The sequence below is a fragment of the Myripristis murdjan genome, chromosome 3 (genome assembly GCF_902150065.1).
Source record: "Myripristis murdjan chromosome 3, fMyrMur1.1, whole genome shotgun sequence".
NCBI lineage: Eukaryota > Metazoa > Chordata > Actinopteri > Holocentriformes > Holocentridae > Myripristis > Myripristis murdjan.
Window position 1 is genome coordinate 7,147,385 of NC_043982.1, and position 23,612 is coordinate 7,170,996.

At 41.3% G+C, this 23,612-nt stretch overlaps 2 protein-coding genes across 12 annotated transcripts in view; one reads left to right on the forward strand and one right to left on the reverse strand.

The window, feature by feature from the left end:
- The window catches only part of ap1g1 (adaptor related protein complex 1 subunit gamma 1), a 32,347-nt gene extending 30,136 nt beyond the window's left edge, over window positions 1-2,211 (reverse strand). For all 3 annotated transcript variants that reach the window (XM_030044860.1, XM_030044866.1, XM_030044856.1), the window contains exon 1: window positions 2,065-2,211. The gene's annotated coding sequence lies outside the window, so the exon portion shown is untranslated. The remainder of the gene's footprint in view (window positions 1-2,064) is intronic.
- Window positions 1,215-23,487, forward strand: znf821 (zinc finger protein 821). Of its 9 annotated transcripts, none has more exons than XM_030044923.1 (6): window positions 1,215-1,234; window positions 13,040-13,171; window positions 13,309-13,427; window positions 15,615-15,713; window positions 18,200-18,366; window positions 19,549-23,487. In XM_030044923.1, exons 2-6 carry the CDS (start codon window positions 13,087-13,089, stop codon window positions 20,537-20,539), a joined length of 1,461 nt encoding a protein of 486 aa, XP_029900783.1. In that variant the 5' UTR covers window positions 1,215-1,234; window positions 13,040-13,086; the 3' UTR covers window positions 20,540-23,487. The 9 variants fall into 9 exon arrangements, with proteins under 9 accessions (XP_029900783.1, XP_029900776.1, XP_029900790.1 ...); XM_030044916.1 differs by lacking the exon at window positions 1,215-1,234 and adding an exon at window positions 2,156-2,205; XM_030044930.1 differs by lacking the exon at window positions 1,215-1,234 and adding an exon at window positions 2,214-2,348 and having other exon boundaries at window positions 13,289-13,427.
- The last annotated feature ends 125 nt before the right edge of the window (window positions 23,488-23,612 follow it).

Here is a 23,612-nt window from a genome sequence, read left to right on the forward strand (position 1 = left end):
TGAATTTGCAAAGCACCTGTGTTATGTTAACATGCGACTACTAGCTACTATCAGTGCTAGCTTCTATGAGATACATTACCTAGTGTGTGCATGTGTGTAACAAGACAGTAATGTTAGCTGACCTGATACTTTGTTTAGCTAGCTGACAAGCTGACATCTAAACACAAACCAGTCACAAAAAGGCCAGAATTTAACAGAGCTAGGGAAAACAAGTGAACCCACCAGAGGGTGTGCTGCATAACCTGAAAGTCCTGTGTTTTACTCTGATGACTTTTCGCTCTAATATCCAATAGCATCAAAGGTCACTCCCATTTTGATGTTATTTCTGCAAAGCATTTCGTCTCAATGAGCACTCGATGTTCCAAGAAAAGTTCACCATCAAACAGGCTTTTAATTGTCATACGTGATCTTTACAATTTTACGATAGTTACACATAGATTCAAGAACGTGAAAAATAATGGAGTTTCTCCATGTCCTTGAAACAAATCCTGAAGCTACCCAATTTACAGTGACTTTGTGGACACAGTGGCCGTACTTGGGGTGATTTTCCTGATTGATAACTTCTACCATTACTGGGAAATAAAGTTCAAGTGGATGCAACTCCTCAAATAAGCATTCCACAAAGTGAGTCTCCAAGTCTATTTAAATGTAATGTGTTTGGTAAGGTCACAGCTGTCTGGTTTCTAGCTTTAAATAAAACAAACAACGTGGATTCTGGTTAAATTAAGTGTGCATGTCCCTTTTACCACGGTAAGATGTCTATCATAACTCTAACGTTTCCTTTAAGCACAAAAAGTAATATCACAAGTAAAATTATGCCATGACAGCTCTTATTTCTGTAAGAACACTCATAATAGCAAATTTAAGTGCGGCTGCCAGTCACTGAAAATAGGTCAAATAAAGCTGTACACAGCATTGAGCAGAAATACTCTGAATAACCGGAGCACCTAACGTCACCTTCACGTGTTCACTTCCTTACTAGTTAGCTGGCTTCCTCAACCCCCTAAATGTTGATGTCTAGGAGACTCTATCTACCTTGGTTAGACGAACAGTTAAGGGATGTGGCGTAATGTTACTCCTTAGTTGAGACATTTGCAATTTAACACCGGCTAACGCAAGCTTAATCAACTGTCGAGCAAATGAAACGAATCCCATGTCGTTAACGTGCGGAGCTAAATCTTGTTAGCTTCCTGGCAACCCCCAAGGATATATCAAATTAAGTAACAACTGACACGTAGGTAGACCAACATTTCATGACTCTGCAAATGTTATTAACCAAGCCAGAGTAAACGCCACATGCTTACTTACTTCAAATGATACATAACATCCGAACCTGACAACTAACATCTACTACGGTGAAACCAGAAGGGAAAGGTTTTAACGAGCTGACATTGCAACAGTAAGTTAGCATAAGCTCATCTGACGTTAGTTCACCGAGTTAGCTGACGTTTCCATTAGCACATTACAGCGCTGTCGAACCGAAACAGGAGAGGCCATTTCAGGCTGGGCATGACACCTGAACTTGATCGCCGATCGATCATGACATGATGCAGTCGAGGCCTCCTTGAAGCATTAGGATTATCAAGCTAGCAAGTTGACTCTGGCGTTAGCGAACTCGCCAGTCGCTAGCAACTCAATCACCTAACCCCCAAATACTGACAGAGGAGCTAATAAGCTAACGATTGATACGTTAGCTAGCTAAAGACCAACAAACCTGCGTTTAAAACGGCGCTGTCATGATAACCAGATCTTACCAGACCATAGTTTGTAGCTCTAGCTTTACATTAACCACACATCGTACAGAACACAAATAGCTATCGTTAGTTAGCTTCACATCTTCAGACCAGCAGGTAGCTGGCTAGCGAGGCTAACGCTCTGCTAACGGTGTAAGCTGACTTAGCTGCTGACAGACACAACCCCGGTACAACTGAAGGCTGCGACTTCCTATGCAGCGCCACAAGCAGAGTTGTCAACGTACTTACAGACAAAGTACTTTTGATTAACCATGCCTTACGCTATTTCATGTACATTTTCACCAAAATATAATTCTTAAATTATACTTACTAGCCGTGGTGATACCAGAAAATAACTGGAATCTTCTCTATTAGCAATGGAGGGAGGAACAGACTAGACATTCAAAATGGTGGCTACTCTAGCCTCAGCACATCTACCGCAGGCGGAGGGTTACACTGAAACATCCCAGAGGTTTGTGAAAGAAGCGCGGACTCGCTTTTTGCACGTAGCTGGAACTTTACCATACCAGTACAGTAGCCTGTCTTAAGGGGACTTAACCGCTATCTCTGCCCGAGACATCCACTTGCTATGCTATATGCCTTTGGACAACATGGGTAATAGTGGAAATATGTTTTATTTATGAATATACGTTTCATTGACAATTGTTTGTGTTGTTATGCTGTCATCGCTAGCCCACTAGCCAGCTAGCTTTAACGGTAGTTCTATTCCATCGTCGTTGAGTGGTAGTGCATCGACAATAAAGGGCTAGGCTAACTCACATTAGCTAGCTAACGCTGTCTGGTCGGCTGTTTGGCAAGGAATAATAGGTTACAGCGCGACTCTGACTTCGATGAAAATACTGTCTGATATCTGTCATTTGATATAAAAACGTCATATACTTCGTCGATACGACAAGGTAATTTTGCTGGATGGCATATTTCCTCTACTCTGCGGATGGATACAATTTTCCCTGTCAACGTCGTGCTGCGGTCCGTACACCTCACTCGTGGCAATCAGTGATGACGACTCCACGTAATGTTATGACATGAGTTGCGCGGTTTGGGGCTCCACCTAGTGACGGTAACCTGCCACCCAAGAGATAATGATGATGATGGTCCAGGAGTCAGCGTGGGGATGGGCGTGATGACATGAGGGGACTTGGCTCAGGTGTGTGTTAAAGGCTCACTGTGCAAGCTTCACAAAACTGACTTAACTGACTTAGTAAATGTGGAATATGTCAGATGGGGCAAAGCGAGCGGTCAGATGTGGTAAGTAACCTGCACACCTCAGTTGTGCACTTAAATTAAACCTCCTGTTACCTTCAGATTTACCAACATTTTTAATCAATTGGAGTCAGTTTGACCCCAGTAATTTAAACCTCCAGACAATGATTATAATAACAACTGTTACCCAAGTTTATGTGTCAGGTACTTTATGTGTCTTGTTGACTACCTCAATAGCCCTTTAAATAAAGCCTAACCTCCCCCACTCAGTCCGTCTGATCAGAGTTCCTTTGGGAATCGTGTTTTCGCTCCCAGTTGTCACATTAACTATCTGTGGCTCTCACTACTACAGGTCTGGTTATGTCTAGTGAGGTGAGGGCCTTAAAGCAAAGGGAGGTTTTTTTTGTTTTTGTTTTTTTTTTTGAAGATTACAAACAGCATGTTATAGTTCATCAGCTTCATCCCAAACAATTAAACAAATTAGTGTAAAATGCCCATATTTTTATGTTTTATACAGCTAAAACAGCCTGGGGTCAAATAGACCTCAAAGATAAACCACTGAGTACAAAATGTGTCCAGGACATTGAAAATATATCATCATGTTAATTTCATTTTTACCCACTTTTCCCAATTAAATTAGGAAAAGTCATTAAATATGAAGCAAAAAAACAATGTTACTCATATATTTAGAGATGTTAAACATTGAATGGAGTCAAATTGACCCCAAAGATAGGCTAATAGGAGGTTTAGGCACAATTGTATGAGCTCAAGTTTGACATTATTTATCTGTTTTAGTGAACTGAGCTTGTTCTACTAATCGACTTGATGTCAAAAACATTCAATGCAATACATTTGTCTTGACTAACACCTGTAGTGACTTGTAATTGTGAAGAGTTGATTATGAATTTGTTTAATACTGTTTAGAGTATAACTAATAGGCTAGTTGCTGGTGTTACCTAAAGACAGTGTTAGTATCTTATATTTCATACAGTGTATTTTCTAACACCTTTGGCCACTAGTTATTTTGAGAAGAGAAAGCATTTTTAGGCAAAACCTGCCACGTTAAAGAAATTCTGACCTTTAGGTGGGAGTCACAACTAGGGCTGGGCAATATATCTTATCAATCTTGTTATATGAAACTAGATGTCATCTGGCATTTCAGATGTTTAAAATAACATGATATGGCAGAGGTGTTGTAGGCTGCATTAGAGGAAAGAAATTGAATTTTCTTAAACTTAGTGGACTGCTCTATCATTTGTCTCTTCCTGCATGGTCATCAGATCCACATTAATGATTGTTTAGCAAAAATCTATTGTGTGTAAATATCTTATGAAAGCAACAGCAGTCACCCCTACAATGTCATCACAATATCTTTACTGAGGTATTTGCCCAACGATATTGTAACTTTTGAGTTTGTACATGTTGCACAGCCAAAGTCACAACAGTAAAATTATTTACATCCTCATCCAGTGTGGGATTCACACATTTTGCATAACATGAATCGATGTTTGCATCTCTACTGCGGGGTTGTACTAATAGTGGATTCCTGCCATACAGTCTCCGTTTGCTTTGATTCTTCAAAACAGGTTGACTAGTTGCCCCCTGTAAAATATTTGTTCCCCTGTTAATCATTTTTGAACAGCTTGACAGAATAATTAAACTGACACAATTACAACCCCAACAAGCTATAATGGAATGATGCGTTCATGTTGCATGGGAAAGATAGTAGATACAAGCCATCTACTTGAAATTTGTAGTGGTAATTACTATTTGTAAAGTCAGAGTTTGAAATTGTGTTTCCATGATTTACTTAATTTCAAAACATGCCTATAACGAATTCTCTTCATTCAGGTTCTTTGCCTGGTTATTCCCATTAAGAGTCCCTGTTGGCTGGAGGCTGTTCCAGCATACAGTACATGAAGCTGGGGGAAACCCTGGGCTGGTAGGCAGTTCATCTCGGAATTTTTATAGGCAGATATTCCTATTCATATTCGTATTTCTGACCATTGGCAATTTAGAGTGGCACTCACTTGCATGTTGTTGGTATGTGGAAGAGAAATGAACTTATGAACTTAGAAATTCAATGTCAAGACGGGCCAAATTATGCATTGTTCTCTGTTGTATGGACAGAACGTCATGCCAAACTCCATTTTAGGTGCATTTAATTTCATACAGCCTTTCAAGACATCTCAAGTCCACGCCCAGCAAAGTTAATTCAACACTTTTAGATACTTGTTGAACACTTGCCTAGATCTTTATCTGCTCTGTTACGGAAGAAATAACACTCCCGCTGACACGCATTATCTTCAAATCATTTCCTCTGAACAAAACAGATATTAATACTGGAAAATGTGCTGCCTACACTAAGTGAGTTTAGCATACAAGCGATCCACTAAGCAGCCTGCTTTGCCATAACATCTAGTCTCACTCAGATGAGGAATCTGGATTCAGGAAAAAATCTGAGTGATGTTCTGCAAGGTTCACCTTTGTGCTGAAAAGAGGGCATTACCTGAATGACACGTGACGCTCTCTCCTTACAAGACTTATTGCACTTACTGAGGCTATTTATAGGACATAGCTACTTGTATTTTATATTTGCCACTGACATCTCAGTGTTTGGTTTGCAGCCAAACAAGTGCATTTGTGCTTAAATGAGTGTTGGAAAAGATTAGAAAGAGCCTACATTTATTGTCTTTATGTGTTTATTCCTGTTTAGAATAGATTAGTGCAGAAGGCAAGGAAACACCTTGAATCTGTGTGTGTTGGTTCTGTCCAGCACTGGGATGACACAGATAATCACCCACATTCATACCTATGGCTAATTGGTTTCCAGTGAAGCTGATTTGCATGTCTGTGGAATGTGGGAGGACTCCAGAGCACCTAGGAGAAATTCATGTGAATATTAAAAAGGCTTCATATAGGCCAATATGGTTGTAGGATTAGGGTTACATCTGCATATTTTTGTCGTTGCCAGTGTTTGTATGCTTTTAGATATTTTAAGAGACATTCTTAAGTATATGTTAAATGTATTGTACTATGTAATTGCGCCGCACCGTCAGTTTTTTCCCATCCTACCTGAACGCAGCATAAACGCCGTAGTTACTGGATATCCCACAATTCGTTGCGGCGTGCTTTTACGTGAGAGATCAGCTGAGCTCGTGCAGCGCTGCAGTGCTCTGGCGACAGAGACACGGGATCGGAGCGGCTCGGGGCTGCTCGGTGCCTCTGCTCGGGCTTGGACGGCAGCCTATCATTATTATCCGTATCATTTTTTAAACCCCATTGATCGAGTGGAACTGCTTCTCTTTTTTACGGCTGCAAGAATGTGACTCTCTAATGCATTTTCTACGTGTTTTACCTCTATCAACGGACCCGACTAGCACCAGTGTGTATTAATTGCCGCTTGAGTGGACGAATTGTTCACCCTTTTTTTATTTTGTTCATCTGTTCTCATCATTGCTTTTCTCCCTGCAAGAGGGTTTCTGTGCGGAATACACCTGGATTAGTCATAGGGTAATCGTCCGAGGATAGGAGGAGATTGCAATTTTTAACCGGGAGTGGGCAATAATATGTCCAGGCGAAAACAGACCAACCCCTTCAAAGTTAATTGTAGGTATCCCAGGTATTGTACAGTACTATTTTACGAGTTATTGTGAGATTTATTTATGTCGTGGCAGTTATCGGTTTGATAGTCACGTTGTTTGATACAAATGCCGCATATGATTATTGTCTCCGTAGTGGCCTGCATAAACAATATTTCAGTTGCCATCGTTGATGCCCGCGGTCGCTTTTAATAGAATGCATCAAACCAGCCAATAGGGCGCTTTATGACATCACGTATTAATTTATCAGAGCATTTAATATCAGCAGATGATATTTGAAAACACGGGTATTGTTGGGTCTGTTGCTTCCTGATGATGTTTCGTATAAGTGAGACGTGAACGCACAGTTAAAGGTTTTGTCTCTTCCTTGCCGCTATTGAATCTCACTCTCCTTCTGCTTGGCTGATTTGTGTGAGAATACAAAACGGTAGTCGCTGATCTTTGAGACTGTGTCCAAACTTGCAGTGGTATGCTGGTAATTTCAGATTTTGATGTAGATTATGATTTATGTCTTATTATTTCAGTCACCTCGTTTTAATTAGGAGAAACCTCGTGGCATATTTCCTCTTTATATGTTTTATATGCCGGAAAAACACAATACAGATACTGGTCATCAGTGCTTCTGGTCTCTGAGTTTTTATTAGAATTTCACACAGTCATTCATTTAACAGAGGCCCCTACCTTCAGTCATTGTGGAGACATTAGTCTACAAACTTACATCATAAGTCTGACATTGTATGACCATGATCCACGGGATAGGCGTCTCAACTTTTGCGTGTTTTGCTTCTGGAGGGAATCCATTCAGTTTGTGCCGAAATCTCAGATTCAGACAATGTATTGAACAAGTCAGGCCTGGCCATTCAAGATATGATCTAATCTACAATTAATCGTGCCATATTCATGATTCAAGTTCATATCTGTGTTTCTATCTTATTTCAGAATGACCCATGTATGTCTAGGCCTATTCATACAAATTTTTTCATATCATCAGCTTCTGATGAAAAATGTATTTGGTGTAGTTCAGAATGGCTCATTTTCCTACAGCATTAGTATCGGAGTGAATATGTAGTTGGCATCCCTTTGCATTGGTTGTTGGCCTTGTGCCGCTTGACCACATTCACAGTGGACAGCAGGCTGACTACTTCTTAGGATGAGCTCCAGTCCACAAAAGGGATTGCACTGTATAATCTGAAGTTATGTGTACTACAGCCCTCCTTTCTAAACATAGTTTGCTGAATCTGTTGTTGAAATACATCTTGCACCTGCAGCTGAAGTGATCCTAATAAGTTAAGATCATTTGCTGCTCTGTAACAGTTGGATAAGTGTGTAAATCAAGAGAAGAAGGCCTTCAGGAGAGTCCAGTACTCTGTATGTTGGCATACATTATTGGGCTTTGGGCAGTCACAAATACCACACGTTTAATTCGCGGCTAGACAGACAAACCCTACCATCCCTGTCACTAGAGTGTGAGTTGAACCATTCCAATTTGTACACTGACTTTCCTCTGCTTTTGCCTTGATTGTTTTACCTGTCTGCCTTTTCTTATGAGGTATGAAATGCATGCACAGCGCTGGCCCCAAGAGACAGACAGACCAGACAGACAGACTGACAGACCAGACAGGCAGGGAGACAGTCTGACAGGCAGGCGGGCTGACACACACACGCACGCACGCACACACACACACACACACACACACACACACACAGCGAGTTCCAGACAATAGTACAACAGTGCTGTTTCTTTCTGCTCATGTCTGAGGCTTTCTTTGCTCTCTTTTCCAAGTGACTCGCTACTTGTGTTTGCATTCCTCCTTCAGTTTGCTGTACAACAACCTTCCAAGAAAAACAGAATTATATAGTCTGAGTTAATTAGGACTGGAGGTGCAGGGTGGTTTCTGAAGAAAAGTGAATGTGTCCCTGGAGTTGATAGTAAATAGAGAGGAGTTTGTTTGACAGCATAGCTGTACGTATAGGCACTGTTGCTTGAAAAAGTCTTTGTTTTCCTTTTTTGCTAATCATTCTTTGTCATTTAAAATTGTAAATAGGGATGAGAAATTTTGTAGAGATAAAAGTATTTCATGACTAGCGACAGGTTAGTGCAGAGTATTTGAAGTTTTGGCATTAATGTTTTATGAAGACCCACAGTCTTTTTGTTTTATTTTTTTGGGTCCCACACCTGAACTACATTGATGCTGCATTTTCCCATAACACTCAAAATAATATTCCCATTATTTCCTCCAAACTGTTGCAGCTCAGTAAAATTTCACAATATTTCATGATGACATGATGCCGGCATGCATTCAGGGAAAGAGTGTGGTCTTTCAGGCGGAATAAAAACACAGTAGAAGAAGGTAAATGTTTGTGGAATGGTCAAGGAGGAGCATTAGGTTCACTTCAGATGCTTTTTGAAAAACAAAGTAAGTGCCTGTAAGAAAAAAGAGATTTTACCCTAAAACAAGAAAGCTTCTTCACCTTTTTCACTAGTTAGGAAAACTGATGTCTGCTTCCCCATCCTCCTGAACAGCATAGTGCCGTATGGATGGAAGACAGGGGCCCCAGCACTTCCTGGAGATTCAGACAGTGTTGTGTGTGTGTGTGTTTTGGAGGGGACAGCGGGTGGAAAGGAGGAGGAGGAGGGTTGGGGGGATTTGAATTCAACAGGACCCCCATTGCTTGGTGTTTGAGCAGAGTTTTGGCATTCTCCCTTTTGTCTGTTTTGTTTTGCGTGTACCCCCCCACCACCCCCCAACCCCCATCTCCTCTCCTGTCCTCCCCCCTCCCCTCCTCTCTCCCCTCTCCCTCTTCTGTGTCTGTTGGCTGATGAGTTTGTCTCTTTGTCTGGATTCAGTCAGACACTGCGTCACCTCCTGCCTACAGACACACAGACTCAGAGATAACATCACAGTGGCAGAGACTGAGGGAGGAGGGGAGGGGAGGGGGGTGAGGAGAGACAGATGTACAGACAGAGCCTAGCGGTGGGGGGATGGGTATCTCTCTCACACATCAATCATTGGCCGTGTGCCGTGAAGCCAGCTTGTTGTAGTAGTTCATAGTTCAACACTCCGACCCACTCTACCAGTGCTAATGAATGCCTAGATTTCTATGGGAAAAGTGCCCAAACTGTGTTCACATACCAACTTCTCACAAGCAGTAAATAGTCAAATGACAACCATGCTTGTTGTGTATGTGACTGGGAAGAAGGCTCCTCAAGATTATAGCTCTGTTTTCTCTCCTGACACAGAGGGAGCGTGCGTGTGTGTGTGTGTGTGTGTGTGTGTATTACCCCAGGATTGTAACAGGGGCTGTAATTACTTCTGTCAGTCTCAGGTAACTGAAGTCAGGATCTCGCTCCCATCTCTGATCTGTGCTAATGGAGAGAAAGCCGAGGAGGGAAGAAAATTGGATTTTAAGCTATCATTAATTTTAGCTATCAGAATCAGAGGGATGCTCTGTGTGTGATGCCTGAGGAGCATTAAACTATTACCTCAGCTGAAGAAGGGTTATTAATTATATTCTCTTTTGAAAGATCAGGGGTGAGAATGAATGTGTATGAACAGGGGGGGCTAACATTGCAACCAAAAGGGCTACGACAAAGCGAAGACGGAGGCAATACAAGGAGTTAAATGAGCCACATATGGGCTGCCATGGTATGAGGCTTTATCCTCCCCCTCAGAGCTGATGGTATAGATATAGAAGCTGTCAGAGCTACGTACAAGCAGGGAGGACAGAGGGCGAGCCAGGCTGTTCAGTGTGTGGGTGGTACTGAGAGAGAGAGAGAGAGAGAGGACGAGAGAGAGAGAAGCACACTGACTCCAAGGCAGTTTGCTACTGGAACAGAGAGCAGGCTGCTTCCCCCTGGGACTGCAGCATGGCTGTCGAACTGTGCTAACATGTACGTGTGAGTGTATACGTGTGTGAAAAAGTGGGGGTTGGGATGCAAATGAAGTTGATGTGTGTGCACGTATGTCAGTAGGCTCGTCTAGCTGTTCGCTAACTGAGCATCACCTCGTTGGATGGTTCACATGAAAACAAAACTTGGGTCATGCCCTAAGGGGATCCTAAAGGCCCCCAGAAAATGTAAATTTTTATGTTTTGTTGTTGATTTACTACTTAATGTCCCCCCCCCCCCCCCCCTTTCTAAGGGGGGGGGGGTGGGCTAACATTATACATTTATCATATTTACTATTCTGTTTAGTCAAATACAATAGCAAAATTGGCAAGTGGCAATGTTCTATAAAATATGTTTTCTCAATAAATTTTTAAGGGGCTTTGGCAATAGAAAAAAATAAGAACCCCTCTATATAGGTGAATGCACCAGTGTTGAAAAATTCATACCTTCTTGTGGTATGCTGTGACAGTGGATGCTATTTCTATGTTGCTATGGAGATACAGAACTACACTGCATGCAGTGCATGAGTACAAACCCGCTGAAGTTTTCAAACTTGACAGGCATAACTAATTGATCTTTCAAATAATACACAGATATTGAGCTCTAGCTGTGGTTGAACTTTTTCTTTAAAACAGTCATGTTGTATTGTGCAGTCAATTCTTGGATAGGTCTTTTGATGTCCCGCCTACATGGTATGTGGGACGTCATGTAGTCATGGTGGCATCTGTGTGTGTGTGTGTGTGTGTGTGTGTGTGTGTGTGTGTGTGTGTGTGTGTGTGTGTGTGTGTGTGTGTGTGTGTGTGTGTGTGTGTGTGTGTGTGTGTGTGTGTGTGTGTGTGTGTATGTGTGTATGTGTGTGTGGACGGACACATTCTTGCATGTGCCCCACCAACGCAGTACGTGGTATTCAGGGCATTGTGTTGTCATGGTGGCGTCTGTGTGTGTGTCTAGACCAAGTTTAATGCATTCATGTTGGCAACTTTCTTTAGAACATAGTAGCTGATCTGATTAGAATTTGGAACACCTTGCTGCATAAGTTTGCATATTAATGAGGAAACTGTTCCTCTTTAAACTATAATTATAATTCCTTTAAGCACCATACCAGTGGTTTTGAATTTGATTTTCAAATGTGAATTTTTAGTTGAAAGACCCACCTTATAGTATTCTGCCTCCATAGCTAACAAAGTCGCCGCCATTCATAAACCAACTGATAAACAGCTGTGTAAAGCAAATGCATCTGCTTTTCACTCCAACCCATTTCAGGTCATCAAAACACAACAGTGCTGCTTCTCTTAGGAAAATTAATATGGACGACTTTAATACGGTGAATGAATGCTGGTGTGAATAAAGTTTGAAGTCTCTGAAAGGTAATTTTCAGATCATAGTGAAATTAAGGGAAACCAGTGGCTGGATAAAAGGGAGGAAAATGATATCAGAGTTCTGAAATACAACTGCTTGCCTTGGGAAAAGATTAGCATAAACATTAAGTGTGTACATATCGTAGATAGTAAACAGAACATGCAAAATAACTGGTTTGGTCCTTTAATAATTGGAGTTCATATTAGCACTGCCTGTTATGAGAAGACAAGTATACTGAAAGAAAAATTTGCTAATTAATATACTGATTAGCTTAATGACTGTATTAGTACAGCCTCATTACTTCACTTAATATTATATTTTATTATAAAGCATTTTGAGTCAGCTACATTTTTTGTATAAAGGCTCTGTATAATTAAAGATTTATTATTATTATTATCATTATTATTATTATTTCATCTGTTTATATTTTTGGTATGTCGTAGTGGTTATTAGTGTGATATTTGGCAACTCAAGTGTCTTTTGTTTAAGTAATATCTGGCAACTCTTTTTGCGCTATCTTCAGTTGTAACCCTTCAGATTTTGTACTTCATTCATGTGTCTCAGTCCTTTTTATGTAAGTGCACGGACCAATGCTGAAACTGGCTCCAGTGCCAGTTTTGGTAATGGGCGGGAAATTATCATCACGATGTTGATATTATCATCGTAAATCATCATAACTAGCCCTCTTAATCCAATAAAATTCTAAGCATTTTTTATAAATGCAAGCGTTTCATTTTCTTCATGTTGCCTAAGTGGGCGGCGCACTTGCCAATACACACAAGAAAGTGGCACTACTGTCTCAAACCACCACAAGAACCACTTGGCTCCCACATGATCATTTTCTACTTAGGGAAATGAATGGTACGTGCTGCAGATTGGCAAACATAAATCCTCAATTTCTTTTGCTGTCATGTTGTTCCAAATAGGCATTTTTCCATTCTTTCTTTTCTCCACCTCTGGCCTGCCCGGGCTACTTGAAATGAATGTTTTAAAAATGATTTATCCCACTGGATTAGATTAATTCAATCTTGTAATTAACCAATTAGAAAGCAGAATTCTCTTCACAACCCTTCATATAACCCTTCACATCCCAGTCAAACGTTTTGAAACGTTTGTGGGGTAGTTTAACTTTCACCTCGGTATGCTCATGACTCTATGCTCCCTCCAGTCGCAACAGCCCGTGGTGCTTTATGGCATTACTTTACCTACTGTTACTGTCTTTGTGCTTCCAGGGCCATTCCACACTTCAGGCATCACAGGCCTTCAGCACACTATTAACATGGACGGGAGGGACGAATTCACCGAGGACAGCGAATGCCACAGCAACAACTCCCAGGAACTGCAAGGGCAGGATAGTATCTCAGGTACAGAATGGAGGGATGGGACAGGGATGGACTGGATTCCGTAGGACGTCTTTGGATTGAGGGGTGTTAGTGAGAGTAAGCCCTGCTCTGTGTTCTGTTGTCTGTCTGTATTGATAGGGCTGTGTTTGCCTCCATAGAAGACAGCGATAGTGACCCTGACAACCACGGTGAAGACTCGTCCTCCAACACCTCAGCTGACGACCACATGACCACCAAGAGAAGTCAGTGCCGCCTACAGGGAGCGGGAGTCAAGGAGGTGAGAGGGACAGGCCCTTGGTCGGCACACACATCACACAGGAAAATGGGGTAGAGCATCCAATGGGTGAATAGTTGTATAATGTGGATAATGGCCATTTCAAATTGCAGTCCACTGGAAAAAAAAATTCTGCATGCAAGAGACCGCTTTCACAGCAGATGTTTTGACATGGAATAGCAGGAAAACACGTTATTAATGACATTAATTAAGGTTCTATTCCATGTACGTGTAGCAGAGTCTTTCCAGCGAGCCAACATGAACAATAGCAGGACCCAGCCTCTGTCAGTCCTAAATGGAGCAGAACCTTCATTAATTTCCTTTGCGGCACCTGTGTTTACCTGCTATTTCATGTCAAAGTGGCTGTTGTGGAAAGGCCATATGCATGCTTTAAGGCTCCCTGACTGAAAGTGTAAAGCAGTGTTTGTTCGTCTAGGTTTCTGGTCTCCTTTACATTATTCCTAGAGATGTCTGTACTGTCATCTTGTTTTCCTACCTTCAGAGGACACCATCGTTGCCAATTGTTAGTTGTGTGCTGGTTGAAAAACAGCTTTCACAGACTTGAGAAGTGCCCAGCTAGATAATCTGTCACAGTATGATTGAAGCCTTAATTTGGTGTTGGCCAAGTTTCTATTTTCTATTTTTATGTTTGATAGCTTCTAATTTCTGCTCTATTCGGAACATGCCATACCAACCCTCAGTTATACAGAAGTCCCTGGCATGTTTAGAAGCACAGTGTCTTGAAACTTAAATGGACATAAAATCTCAGTAGACCTGCCACCACACTTTGTTGACGAAGTATTTCTTCAACCAGTACAGTAATAACTCTGCATTTTAGATAATCATTTTGGCATTGACCAATAGGCTATTATTTTTGCTGAGGAACAGGTTTACCTTGTGCATAGCGTGAGTGAAATGGCAGATCATCAGGCCAGATTAAACAGGGAAACAGGAAGCACTGATACCTGCTTAAAATCTTGGCAGAAGCTTGCCTTTTCATCAAAATACCTGTTAACAGCTAAAACAAAACTGGTAGCATTTGCACGAGAATATTTTTTTCTTTTTGTCATTTAGGCTACATAATGGCATTGTAAATATAGGCATATGATGGTTACTGGTTAGTACAGTCACTTCACAGCAAGAAGGTCCATGCTTCAAATCCTGGCCTGGGTCCTTTCTGTGTAGTGTTTGCATGTTCTCCCCGTGTTTGTGTGGGTTTCCTTCAGGTGCTCCAGTTTCCTCCTGCAGTCTGCAGGTCACGTGAATTTGGGACTCTAAATCGCCCATAGCTGTGAATGTTTGTGAATTTAGTTGCACATATGCTTAACTATGTGATGGATTGGTAACTTGTCCAGGATGTTTCCCTGCCTTTTACCTAGTGCTGGGATAGTCTCCAACCCCCCGCAACCCTGAAAAAGAATGAATTTCCAACACAAGCTTAAATGATGGCACAATTTAACAGGCCTCAGCAGAGCACCTCAGATATTAGCCAATATGTTTTGCTCTCAGACCTTCTGTTTGAAATCATAGTTTATTTCAGTTTGCATGTGAATCACATCTGTGACTGCACAGTGTGTTATGTCATTGTTAGTGACTCAGCAGGCCTGCGAGGAGCTGCTTGATGCACTCAACCCATCATCACATCACAGTTGTAGAAATGCTTCAGTGGAAACATGAGAATATAATAGTGACTCCACCAAGGCCAAAGAATTAGACAAGAGACAAGAATTGGTTACTTAACATAACGGCTTATCAGCACACCACTTGGTTTCATAATGGATTGTTTGTTCCAGTTGGGTACATAAATAAAATTTCTGTCAGGATAAGAATAATAAATAAGCTCGCTACAAATAAATGCAACATACAGTATATACAATATACATGTCTAGGTTTTTGTCCACTGTGATTTGTAGCACATTTTGTTGTGCTAGAAGACAGTTTCAAAATGTATTTGAGATCCAAGCAAAACACGACCATTTCTCAGATTTTTGTTAACTGGTTGAAAAGAGCACTGTTCATGTATTTCTTGTGTAGAGGCAAAAACAAAATTGAAACCATTTTGTAAAAGTACAAAATCTGTAAAACATCAAGGGGCTGAGAAGTTTTTGAATGATCCACATATGGTAGCTTGTTCTGTGGGATCCTGTGTTGCCATTGAAAAATATTTTGACAGTGTTTCGTGTTCCTCAGGAAAGCGAGGAAGGGGCAGACCAAAGCAACAACTTTGTATGTCCTCTCTGCACACTGGATTTCAGCAGCCCTGAGAAGCTCATCTCACATGTCTACCAGGTGAGAACAGCATTGCCTATCCTCTGCTTATCCAGTTGGGAAGCCTATTTAGATGCCTTAGTGCAGCCAGTGGCTAATAAGCTAGTAGTGGGTGGGTCATAACCTTTAAAGCTCCTAAGTAGCCGTGAGCATCGGTGAACGAATGAATTGCTTGTAGGAGAGGGGCGAAGGGTAGTATTATCCAGTCAAGTGCTTACTTCGTCATATAACAGCATTTTGAGAATGGGGTCAGATTTTTTGCAGTGTTTTGTAATGTAGAATAACAGTTGATTAAGATAGGTATTGTTCGACAGGGCTAGACAAAATATCTGCATTACACTGATAATATGATACGAGACTAGATATTGTGTCAGAATTGGAGTTGGATATGTTGTCTTTTCAAGGTTTGAAATGCTGCATTTCAGTAAAGGGATGCAACTTTCTGAACTTAGACTGTTCTAGAAGTTTTGTTATTTGCTTCTCCCTGCTTGGTCATCATATCCACATTACTAATGATTGTTTATCAAAAATCTCTGGCATGTAAATATCAAAAGAAATCACCAATAGTCATCCCTGCAATACTGATATCGAGGTATTCAGTTGATTTGATTTTATCCATATCACCTAGCCCTATTGTAAACCTAAGACTCTATGTTTAATGACTTGTATGATGTTTTCAAGTTCTGAACAAAATATTTTTTTTTACCTTATTGTATTTTTATGGAGGATCAAGATAAGATCATCTTAATGAAAAAGTATTTGCTCACTGGTGATATAATCCAACAGTAGCTAGAGTTAATGACTGCAGTCCAGCCCTTGCAATCCAGCCCATTTGGTGCAGCCAGCTGAATGTTTTCCACTGAGTGATTCAAACACCTGTCCATGTTACGATGCTCAAATCAACAGCCGCACTTGCTGTGCCATCCCATCCAGGGCCACAAGATGGGAAAGTGGCTTATCCTAACAAAATATATAAAAAAAAATGATTGGTGAAGGACCCTAAAACAGAAAAGGTGCAAAAGGTGCATGGTGCAAACTGTGTATGCAATCATTTGACATCTCTAAAATGGGCGAGGCAGCCGTCACTGGTCACAGCGATCTTGTGAAAGCATCGTCAGCACCCGGTGTCTCATTTTTTGCTCAACCCAACAATGCGAGGCTGACAAGTGATAAAGCTTTATGACGTGTCTTAACCCTCTTAGTGTAGAGGGTGACTCAAAATGGTCACCCCTCCACTAAATGAATTAACATTAGTATAGATACAGAACGTAACATGTAGCAGTTGGTAAACATGTTGCTATAAGTAGTATGTGATTTTACACATGAGCTGAAAAACATCAACCAAGATGGCTGGAAAAGTCTGGAATTTTGAAAAGGGAAATGTGTAGAAACCCTGAAAGCAGGTTAAAGATGAAGTGCATTCTGTCACCATGGTGCTGAGCACTTATGCACTTCAGGGTAGCACATGCCCGTCACTGATTACAGATGAATCCTGCAATAACAGGGCAATAACACCATGTTTGTTGTTGCACTGCACAGATCTTAGGCTTCTGCAGTTTTATTGTTTGAGTTTCAGTTGTTCACATTTACATTGTAATTGTAAAATTACTAATCAGTAAGTTACAAACAAGTTATCAATTAGTGATTCTATTTAATTTCTGAATGCTAAATCACTAAATTGAATCAGTAACTTTACTAATGATCTTTTTGAGATTTCGTTGCATTCCAAATCGGTCTGAAGTTATAATTTATTAACATAAGTATTAAGGTCACTTGCAGTTTGAGATTCATCATATTAAAGCATTATTTTTGAGGCATATGCACACTGTTGTTATATTCGTTGTTTCCTTTTCACTGAGGTGCCGCATTCCAAGATTAGTAAAGTACACATGAGGAGGAAAGTCATGAAGACAATCCATTTCCTCATTAGATCATTGTTATTAGTGGCACGGAAATGGTCACATTTTTTTGTCCTGTGGTAGAAGATTTGTTTCAGCCTTCTTCTCCATACTTGTTTTCGTATATTCATATATCATTTACATTAATTCTTACATCACTCCATATGAAAACATATATACAAAGATGAGTTCCTGCTAATGATGAGTATTCAAATATCCAGTTGGTTGGTAAATCATAATAATAATTTCCAGTTTCTCCCAGTTCTGTGATTTCTGCCAGGTTTTAAGAGCTCTATGTGAAGGAATTTTCCTCTTTAGGCTCAGAGCTAATACAGTGCCCTGGTCACTGGCTGAACTCTCCAAACCTCTCAGTGGATGCTCAATTCAAAAAAAGAGTATAGTTTAATAATATATATACATGATGGGCAGAAAAAGGGGATATGGTTTAACTCAATGTGTTTTAAGTCATATAGTTTCTGTGTAAGTAAAGGTGTTCTAAGGTGCACCACAAAAAGAAAACAGCAAGGATCTTATATCACCGGTGGCATATTTTCAGCAACCCTTTTTTTCCTGTTGCTTTCTCCAACCCTGCCATGTCGTCTCAAACAGCACACGACTATGATGAGCAACACCAAGAGCTATGTGTGCCCAGTGTGTGGGCGAGCCCTGAGTTCGCCCGGCTCTCTTGGACGGCATCTTCTCATCCACTCTGAGGACCGCCTCTCCAACTGCGCTGTCTGTGGCGCACACTTCACAGACACCAACAACTTTAACAGGTTTGCACCTCATCTCTGCTGTAGCTCATCTAAGGTCAATAATCTGTGATGATTCATTTTTTTTTATATACTGTGAAGCACTATGTAGATGTTTTAAATGTGTGTTTTTTCTCACCAAACACATGTCACAGTATAGCTCCCAAGTTTCTGGATTTCACGTCACTGTGCTTCAGTTTAAGTTCAGTCAACTACTTACATGTAGTTTTGGGGTAGATAAAAGATCTCAATGAGACAAGAAAATGAATAAAAAGAATCATTCTATCAACTTGGTATTGTATTCATATGGTTCAGTTAGTTGTGTTGTAAATGCAGGTAAATGAATGACTTGTTTTGTTTTCAGAACACACAGAACTAAACCAATCAGAAAATCAATCTAGGAATGTATATTTATGAGCCTTTTCAAGTCAATCGTGAAGATATTCACGATTATCCCAATAATTGAAATTCACCACAATGAACTTTTTGTGAGTGTTTTTTTTTTTCTCACGATAGGCAGTTATATTATATCATCCCATCCAGAGGAACAAATTTTAATAGCAGAGTTTGTTCCCTGATGCAAAATCAAATGTTTTTTCCAGACTCCTTAGTGATGTTCTTGGGAACAGAAAAAAGCTGAGGAGTCTAAAATGGCAGATGACAATCTTTCTGTTTTAGTACTTGTTCATAAACAGATAAAACTCAAGCAGCCAGGAGCCTTTAGCTTTTCTTTGTGCACATTCAACAAGGGGGTTATCCTTTGAAAGCTTTATGACCTGCAGTGAATACAGATTGAATTACAAAGACAGATACATTCAGTTAATTTTGTTAAAATACTCATTTAAATCACCCATATACAATTAATTAGTGGTTCTCATTAAATCCATGGTGATTAATATCCCAAGTCATTGATCTGGACATTCTTTCAGACTTTCAGAGGAAGTGAGCACGGCAGTGTCGGTTTTTATCAGTGCTTTTTTAACACAGGAGTAAAAACTTGACCACTGCTGTCTAGTATTTTGACAGTCCATGTACGCGTCCACTCATGCAGAACTGTAAATGATCACACCACTGTAGACAGCTATGCAGAATGCTGAGGCAGAATCCTAGGTCAGCCTCAAGAAACCTAAACGAGGGAATTTTTATTTAAAAATTTTTTTTAAAAAAGCTGTCTCAACTTCCATATCTCTCTGTTGTGTTCCATAGGGAGAAGCTTAAAGAGCTTCTCAACACAAGCAGTATGGAGGTCAGCAGTGGAAGGGACGTATGTTCCATCTCCCAGGCACTCTCCAGCAGCCCCATGACCAACCCAGGCCCTGGACCTCGCTCCTGCCAAGGACCAGGCCCCAGCCCCGGCCCATGTCAGGGCCCTCGCTCATGCCAAGGACCTGGCCCCAGCCCCAGTCCATGCCAAGCCCAACACACATGTCAAGGACCAAGCCCCATCTCTAGCCAATGTCATGGCCCCAGACCGTGTCACGGCCAAGGCTCAGGATCCGGACCGTGCTCAGGCCCCGGACCGTGTGCAGGCTCCGACCAAGGATCCTCTTTCCACTCGCTGCCAGACAGTCTCCTCTCCGGAGGCTCATCGCTCACATCTATTCCTGACAGTCTCAATTCCTCCTCCACAAGCCTGCCTCCTATCCCAGACATCCTCAGCCCCATGCCGGTATATCCTGCTGGGGTGCTGCTGGTATGTAACAGCTGCGTGGCCTACCAGCAGCTAATGGAGTCTCAGTCGCCCATGCGAAAGTGGGCTCTGCGTAGGAAGAACGAGCCCTTGGAGGCTCGCTTGCAGCGTCTAGAGCGTGAGCGCACAGCCAAGAAGACGAAGCGGGCATGTGAAACGGAAGAGGAAAGGGAACTGAGGAGGCTTCGGGACCGCGAGGCCAAGCGCATGCAGAGGATGCAGGAGACAGAGGAGCAGCGGGCACGCAGGCTGCAGAGAGACAGGGAGGCCATGCGTGTGAAGAGGGCCAATGAAACGCCTGAAAAAAGGCAAGCCAGGCTGATCCGTGAGAGGGAAGCCAAGAGGATCAAGCGGAGGCTCGAGAAGATCGACCCTTCGTTGAGGACACAGATCGAGCATGACCCCGCCGCTATGGCCGCCCTCACAGCAGACATGAGTCTGTTTCAGTTCCCCTGCCCTATGCCTGTCCCTTCCATTGATAATGGCCTATTTATGAAGCTGCCCTAATGGGACCAGGCCATTAAGGGCAACCTACTGACTGCTGGCAGCGTCACTCACCTCTGCACTCCGCCATCAGGTTGCCATGGTCACAGTGAACCATTCCCAGCTGGTTTACTCCCAGTTTTTTCTGTGTCTAACAACTTCATACACAAACTGCTTTGTTAAATACAACAAAAAACTACTTTTAATTTATTATAGTCTAGAAGACCTTCAGAACAGGGTTAAGAATGTTTCATTTTTCATTGTATGGATGATGATATAAAAGCATGTTGTAAAGAGATTTATCTGTTTGTCCGTGGACTAGCAGATTTAACACAGCTCATTATGGTAGGAGCAGTTACACACTTCCTTTTGAGGAGGGATATCTTTTGCACATGGGCCTTCAGTGATGGGAGTGGGGACTTTGTAGCCACAGCCCCCTCCTCTCTGGCCCACTCCGCCAGCCCAGTGATTCGGTTTACTGGTAGCTACACCTCTCTTCAAGCTGCCAACGTGGGTCCCTGGGAAGATCATATTCACTCAAACTACTACCTCACTCGGGGCCGCGGTCGTGCCCTCTGTCCTGTGGCTTACTGCGTTCCAACTCCAAGCTTCCAAAGCTCTACATGTACTGTACACTTCTACAGAAGATGCGGGTTGTTTGCCATGGTTTCTGTTTGCATTTATCACTCAGGCACTTTAATAGGACAAAAACATTCACTGGAACGTTTAATATACAAATACACTGATATCACAGGTATTGGCGAAGTTCGATTAAAATATTTTTCCTATCATTCCGAATGTTTTGTCCTATTGAACAAGCCGTGTCGAGCAACATTCCCCCTCATATCCCTCATTTCATAGTTTGGACAACTTAACGCATACTGCCTTTTTACACTTTTGCCAGTATTTGACTTCTTTTCTCTCATTGTTACACTCTTACAAGCTACGTCGGTGTCATTCTGTTGTATTTATTTTCTGTTGCAGAGCATTTTGTTTTGCTCATGAAAACCCAGTCTGTGCTGCTGTTACTGTACTGTACAATACATTAGTTACCTCTTATATATTTTGGGCTCATCACATTGAGGAGTATTGTGTTAGAAAGTGTTGCATTATCACAATTAAACAGTCCTGAATATGTTTTATTCTTCTAGATGCCAGAATTTGCCATATTACTCCATATTACTGGAATTATGCCCACAAAGAAGCATGCGTTTCTCATTTTGAATCATTTTGAAGAGTGTAAAATTGTTTTGTTACTGTTAAATTGAGAATCATACCCTTGTTCAGGCAATCTGTGTGGCATTCCAAATGCATCGTAGTCAGTTCCACAGAGACTGCAGTACCTCCAAATGAATTAAATTTTTACCAGTTACATGATGCAGTCTTTAGGATCCAGTGGGTATGTTTTGTTACTCAGAATTAGTGGAATATTTTCATTGATTTATATGACAGGGATTGTTGATTTTAAGTCACACATCCCTGCCTTACAGTCTTTTTTTTTTTTTTTTTTTTTTTTTTTTTTTTTTCCCCCTCCCGGGTGTTTTCAGAGCACTGGGGCTCCCAGCAGGGACTGATGGTTTTGTGATTTCCTTAATCTACATTCATTGACCTCATTCCAACACACATTTATGCAATATGATGTGAATATTTTTCTTGTGAAAACATTTTGATTATTTTGTTAAATGGGATGGAAAATTTGTTTAAATTAGAGGCCATGTTCAGAATTGGCTCGCTTTTCCTGTCTTGTATACTTTCCTGCCTGTAAGGTTACCTCCGAATATTTCATAACGTCACTTCTCCAGATGCAAATATTTACAGTGTCAAATGACCGGTTTCTGAAATATTCTTCCAGGAATATCAGAGACGGGACAGGTTCTGTTTGAGGCACTCCTAGACAAGAGCCAATTTAAAAAAAATAAATAAAAAAACTGTAGGATTTTTTTTTTTTTTTTGGTCCTCAGATGCTTTTCTAGGAGTGCTTCAAACCTCTATGCAACATGGGTATATTTACTCCAAGGGAAATTTAGACACTTTCCACTGAAACTATGCAGAATGCAATTTTAATTTAAATGGACTTCAATGTATAGAGTTTAGCTTCTCAGGCAATTTAACTCAGTGAGAGGGCTCAGACCCCAGATACAGCACCCTGGTCCATACCAATCATATGTAGATCTCCTATCAGATGTGGTGGTAAAGTTTTAGGCAGATAACCTGGGTGTTCCTTTGACACTTTTGTCTTCAAAGACGTTTTCTGGATCTCTACCTAGTTCAGCACACGAAAGCAACAGGGTCTCACTTCTCACTCTCCTATTCATGGCACACCAAGGGCAGATCAGCGGTCAAGACAAGGCATCAGGTATCATTTCTTTCTGTCTTGGGCTCATCGACTTCTCTCAGACTATGAATACTGGGTATTCTCAGACGCTTTTTGATTTGGTGCTGGAATTGCTGTGATCACCCTTGTCCTACAGTGGAATAATGCGATAGAGAGTCCGAAGCCTGTGTTGGGAACAAACTGTTGCAAAGGAAGTACTTTGAACCTCTGAAGGTCTGTCAGCGGTACTTTCAGTATGAATTAGGTAAGCACTGCATGTCGTGAAAACTGCATTTGTCCTAGAATGGTTCAATATGAGCTTGTGTTCCGTTAGTTTATGCCTGCCTGTTTCTACTCAGTTTAATCAAAAGAAGAGAATCTTTTCAAATGTTGTTTAAAACTTGGGCCTTTCTATTTAAGTCTATCAGGATTTTCTCTCAATGTCCATGTTTACAAAAGAAATCTTTCTGAATCAAAAGGCCAAAATGAATGAGGTAACCTGATGATGAGAACATTTATGCTAGCTGTTTATCAATGCATCCTGATTGGGTGGCTCTTCGGAGCGGCCATCCTCTGTGTTACTGGATCAACAGATGTACAGATCATGATGAAACCTGGAATAGAATGTGGAAATAAACATAAAAACTTTACAATAGTGCAAGTGGCCATTTCTTCTTCCTTTCTCCCTCTTGCATTCACGTCAAGCATCAATTAAATCTACTCCTCTTGCTTTTTCCAATGGACGCTCCAGGAGACAGACATGAATCTTCTTCACAGATAAGC

Bases quoted from the DNA above. Each gene is read 5' to 3' on its own strand.
- znf821 (XM_030044879.1), top strand. From the start codon at position 6,294: ATGCATTTTCTACGTGTTTTACCTCTATCAACGGACCCGACTAGCACC. The intron at 13,172-13,308 runs GTACAGAATGGA...TTGCCTCCATAG, and splicing joins AGGGCAGGATAGTATCTCAG to AAGACAGCGATAGTGACCCT. The intron at 13,428-15,614 runs GTGAGAGGGACA...CGTGTTCCTCAG, and splicing joins AGGGAGCGGGAGTCAAGGAG to GAAAGCGAGGAAGGGGCAGA.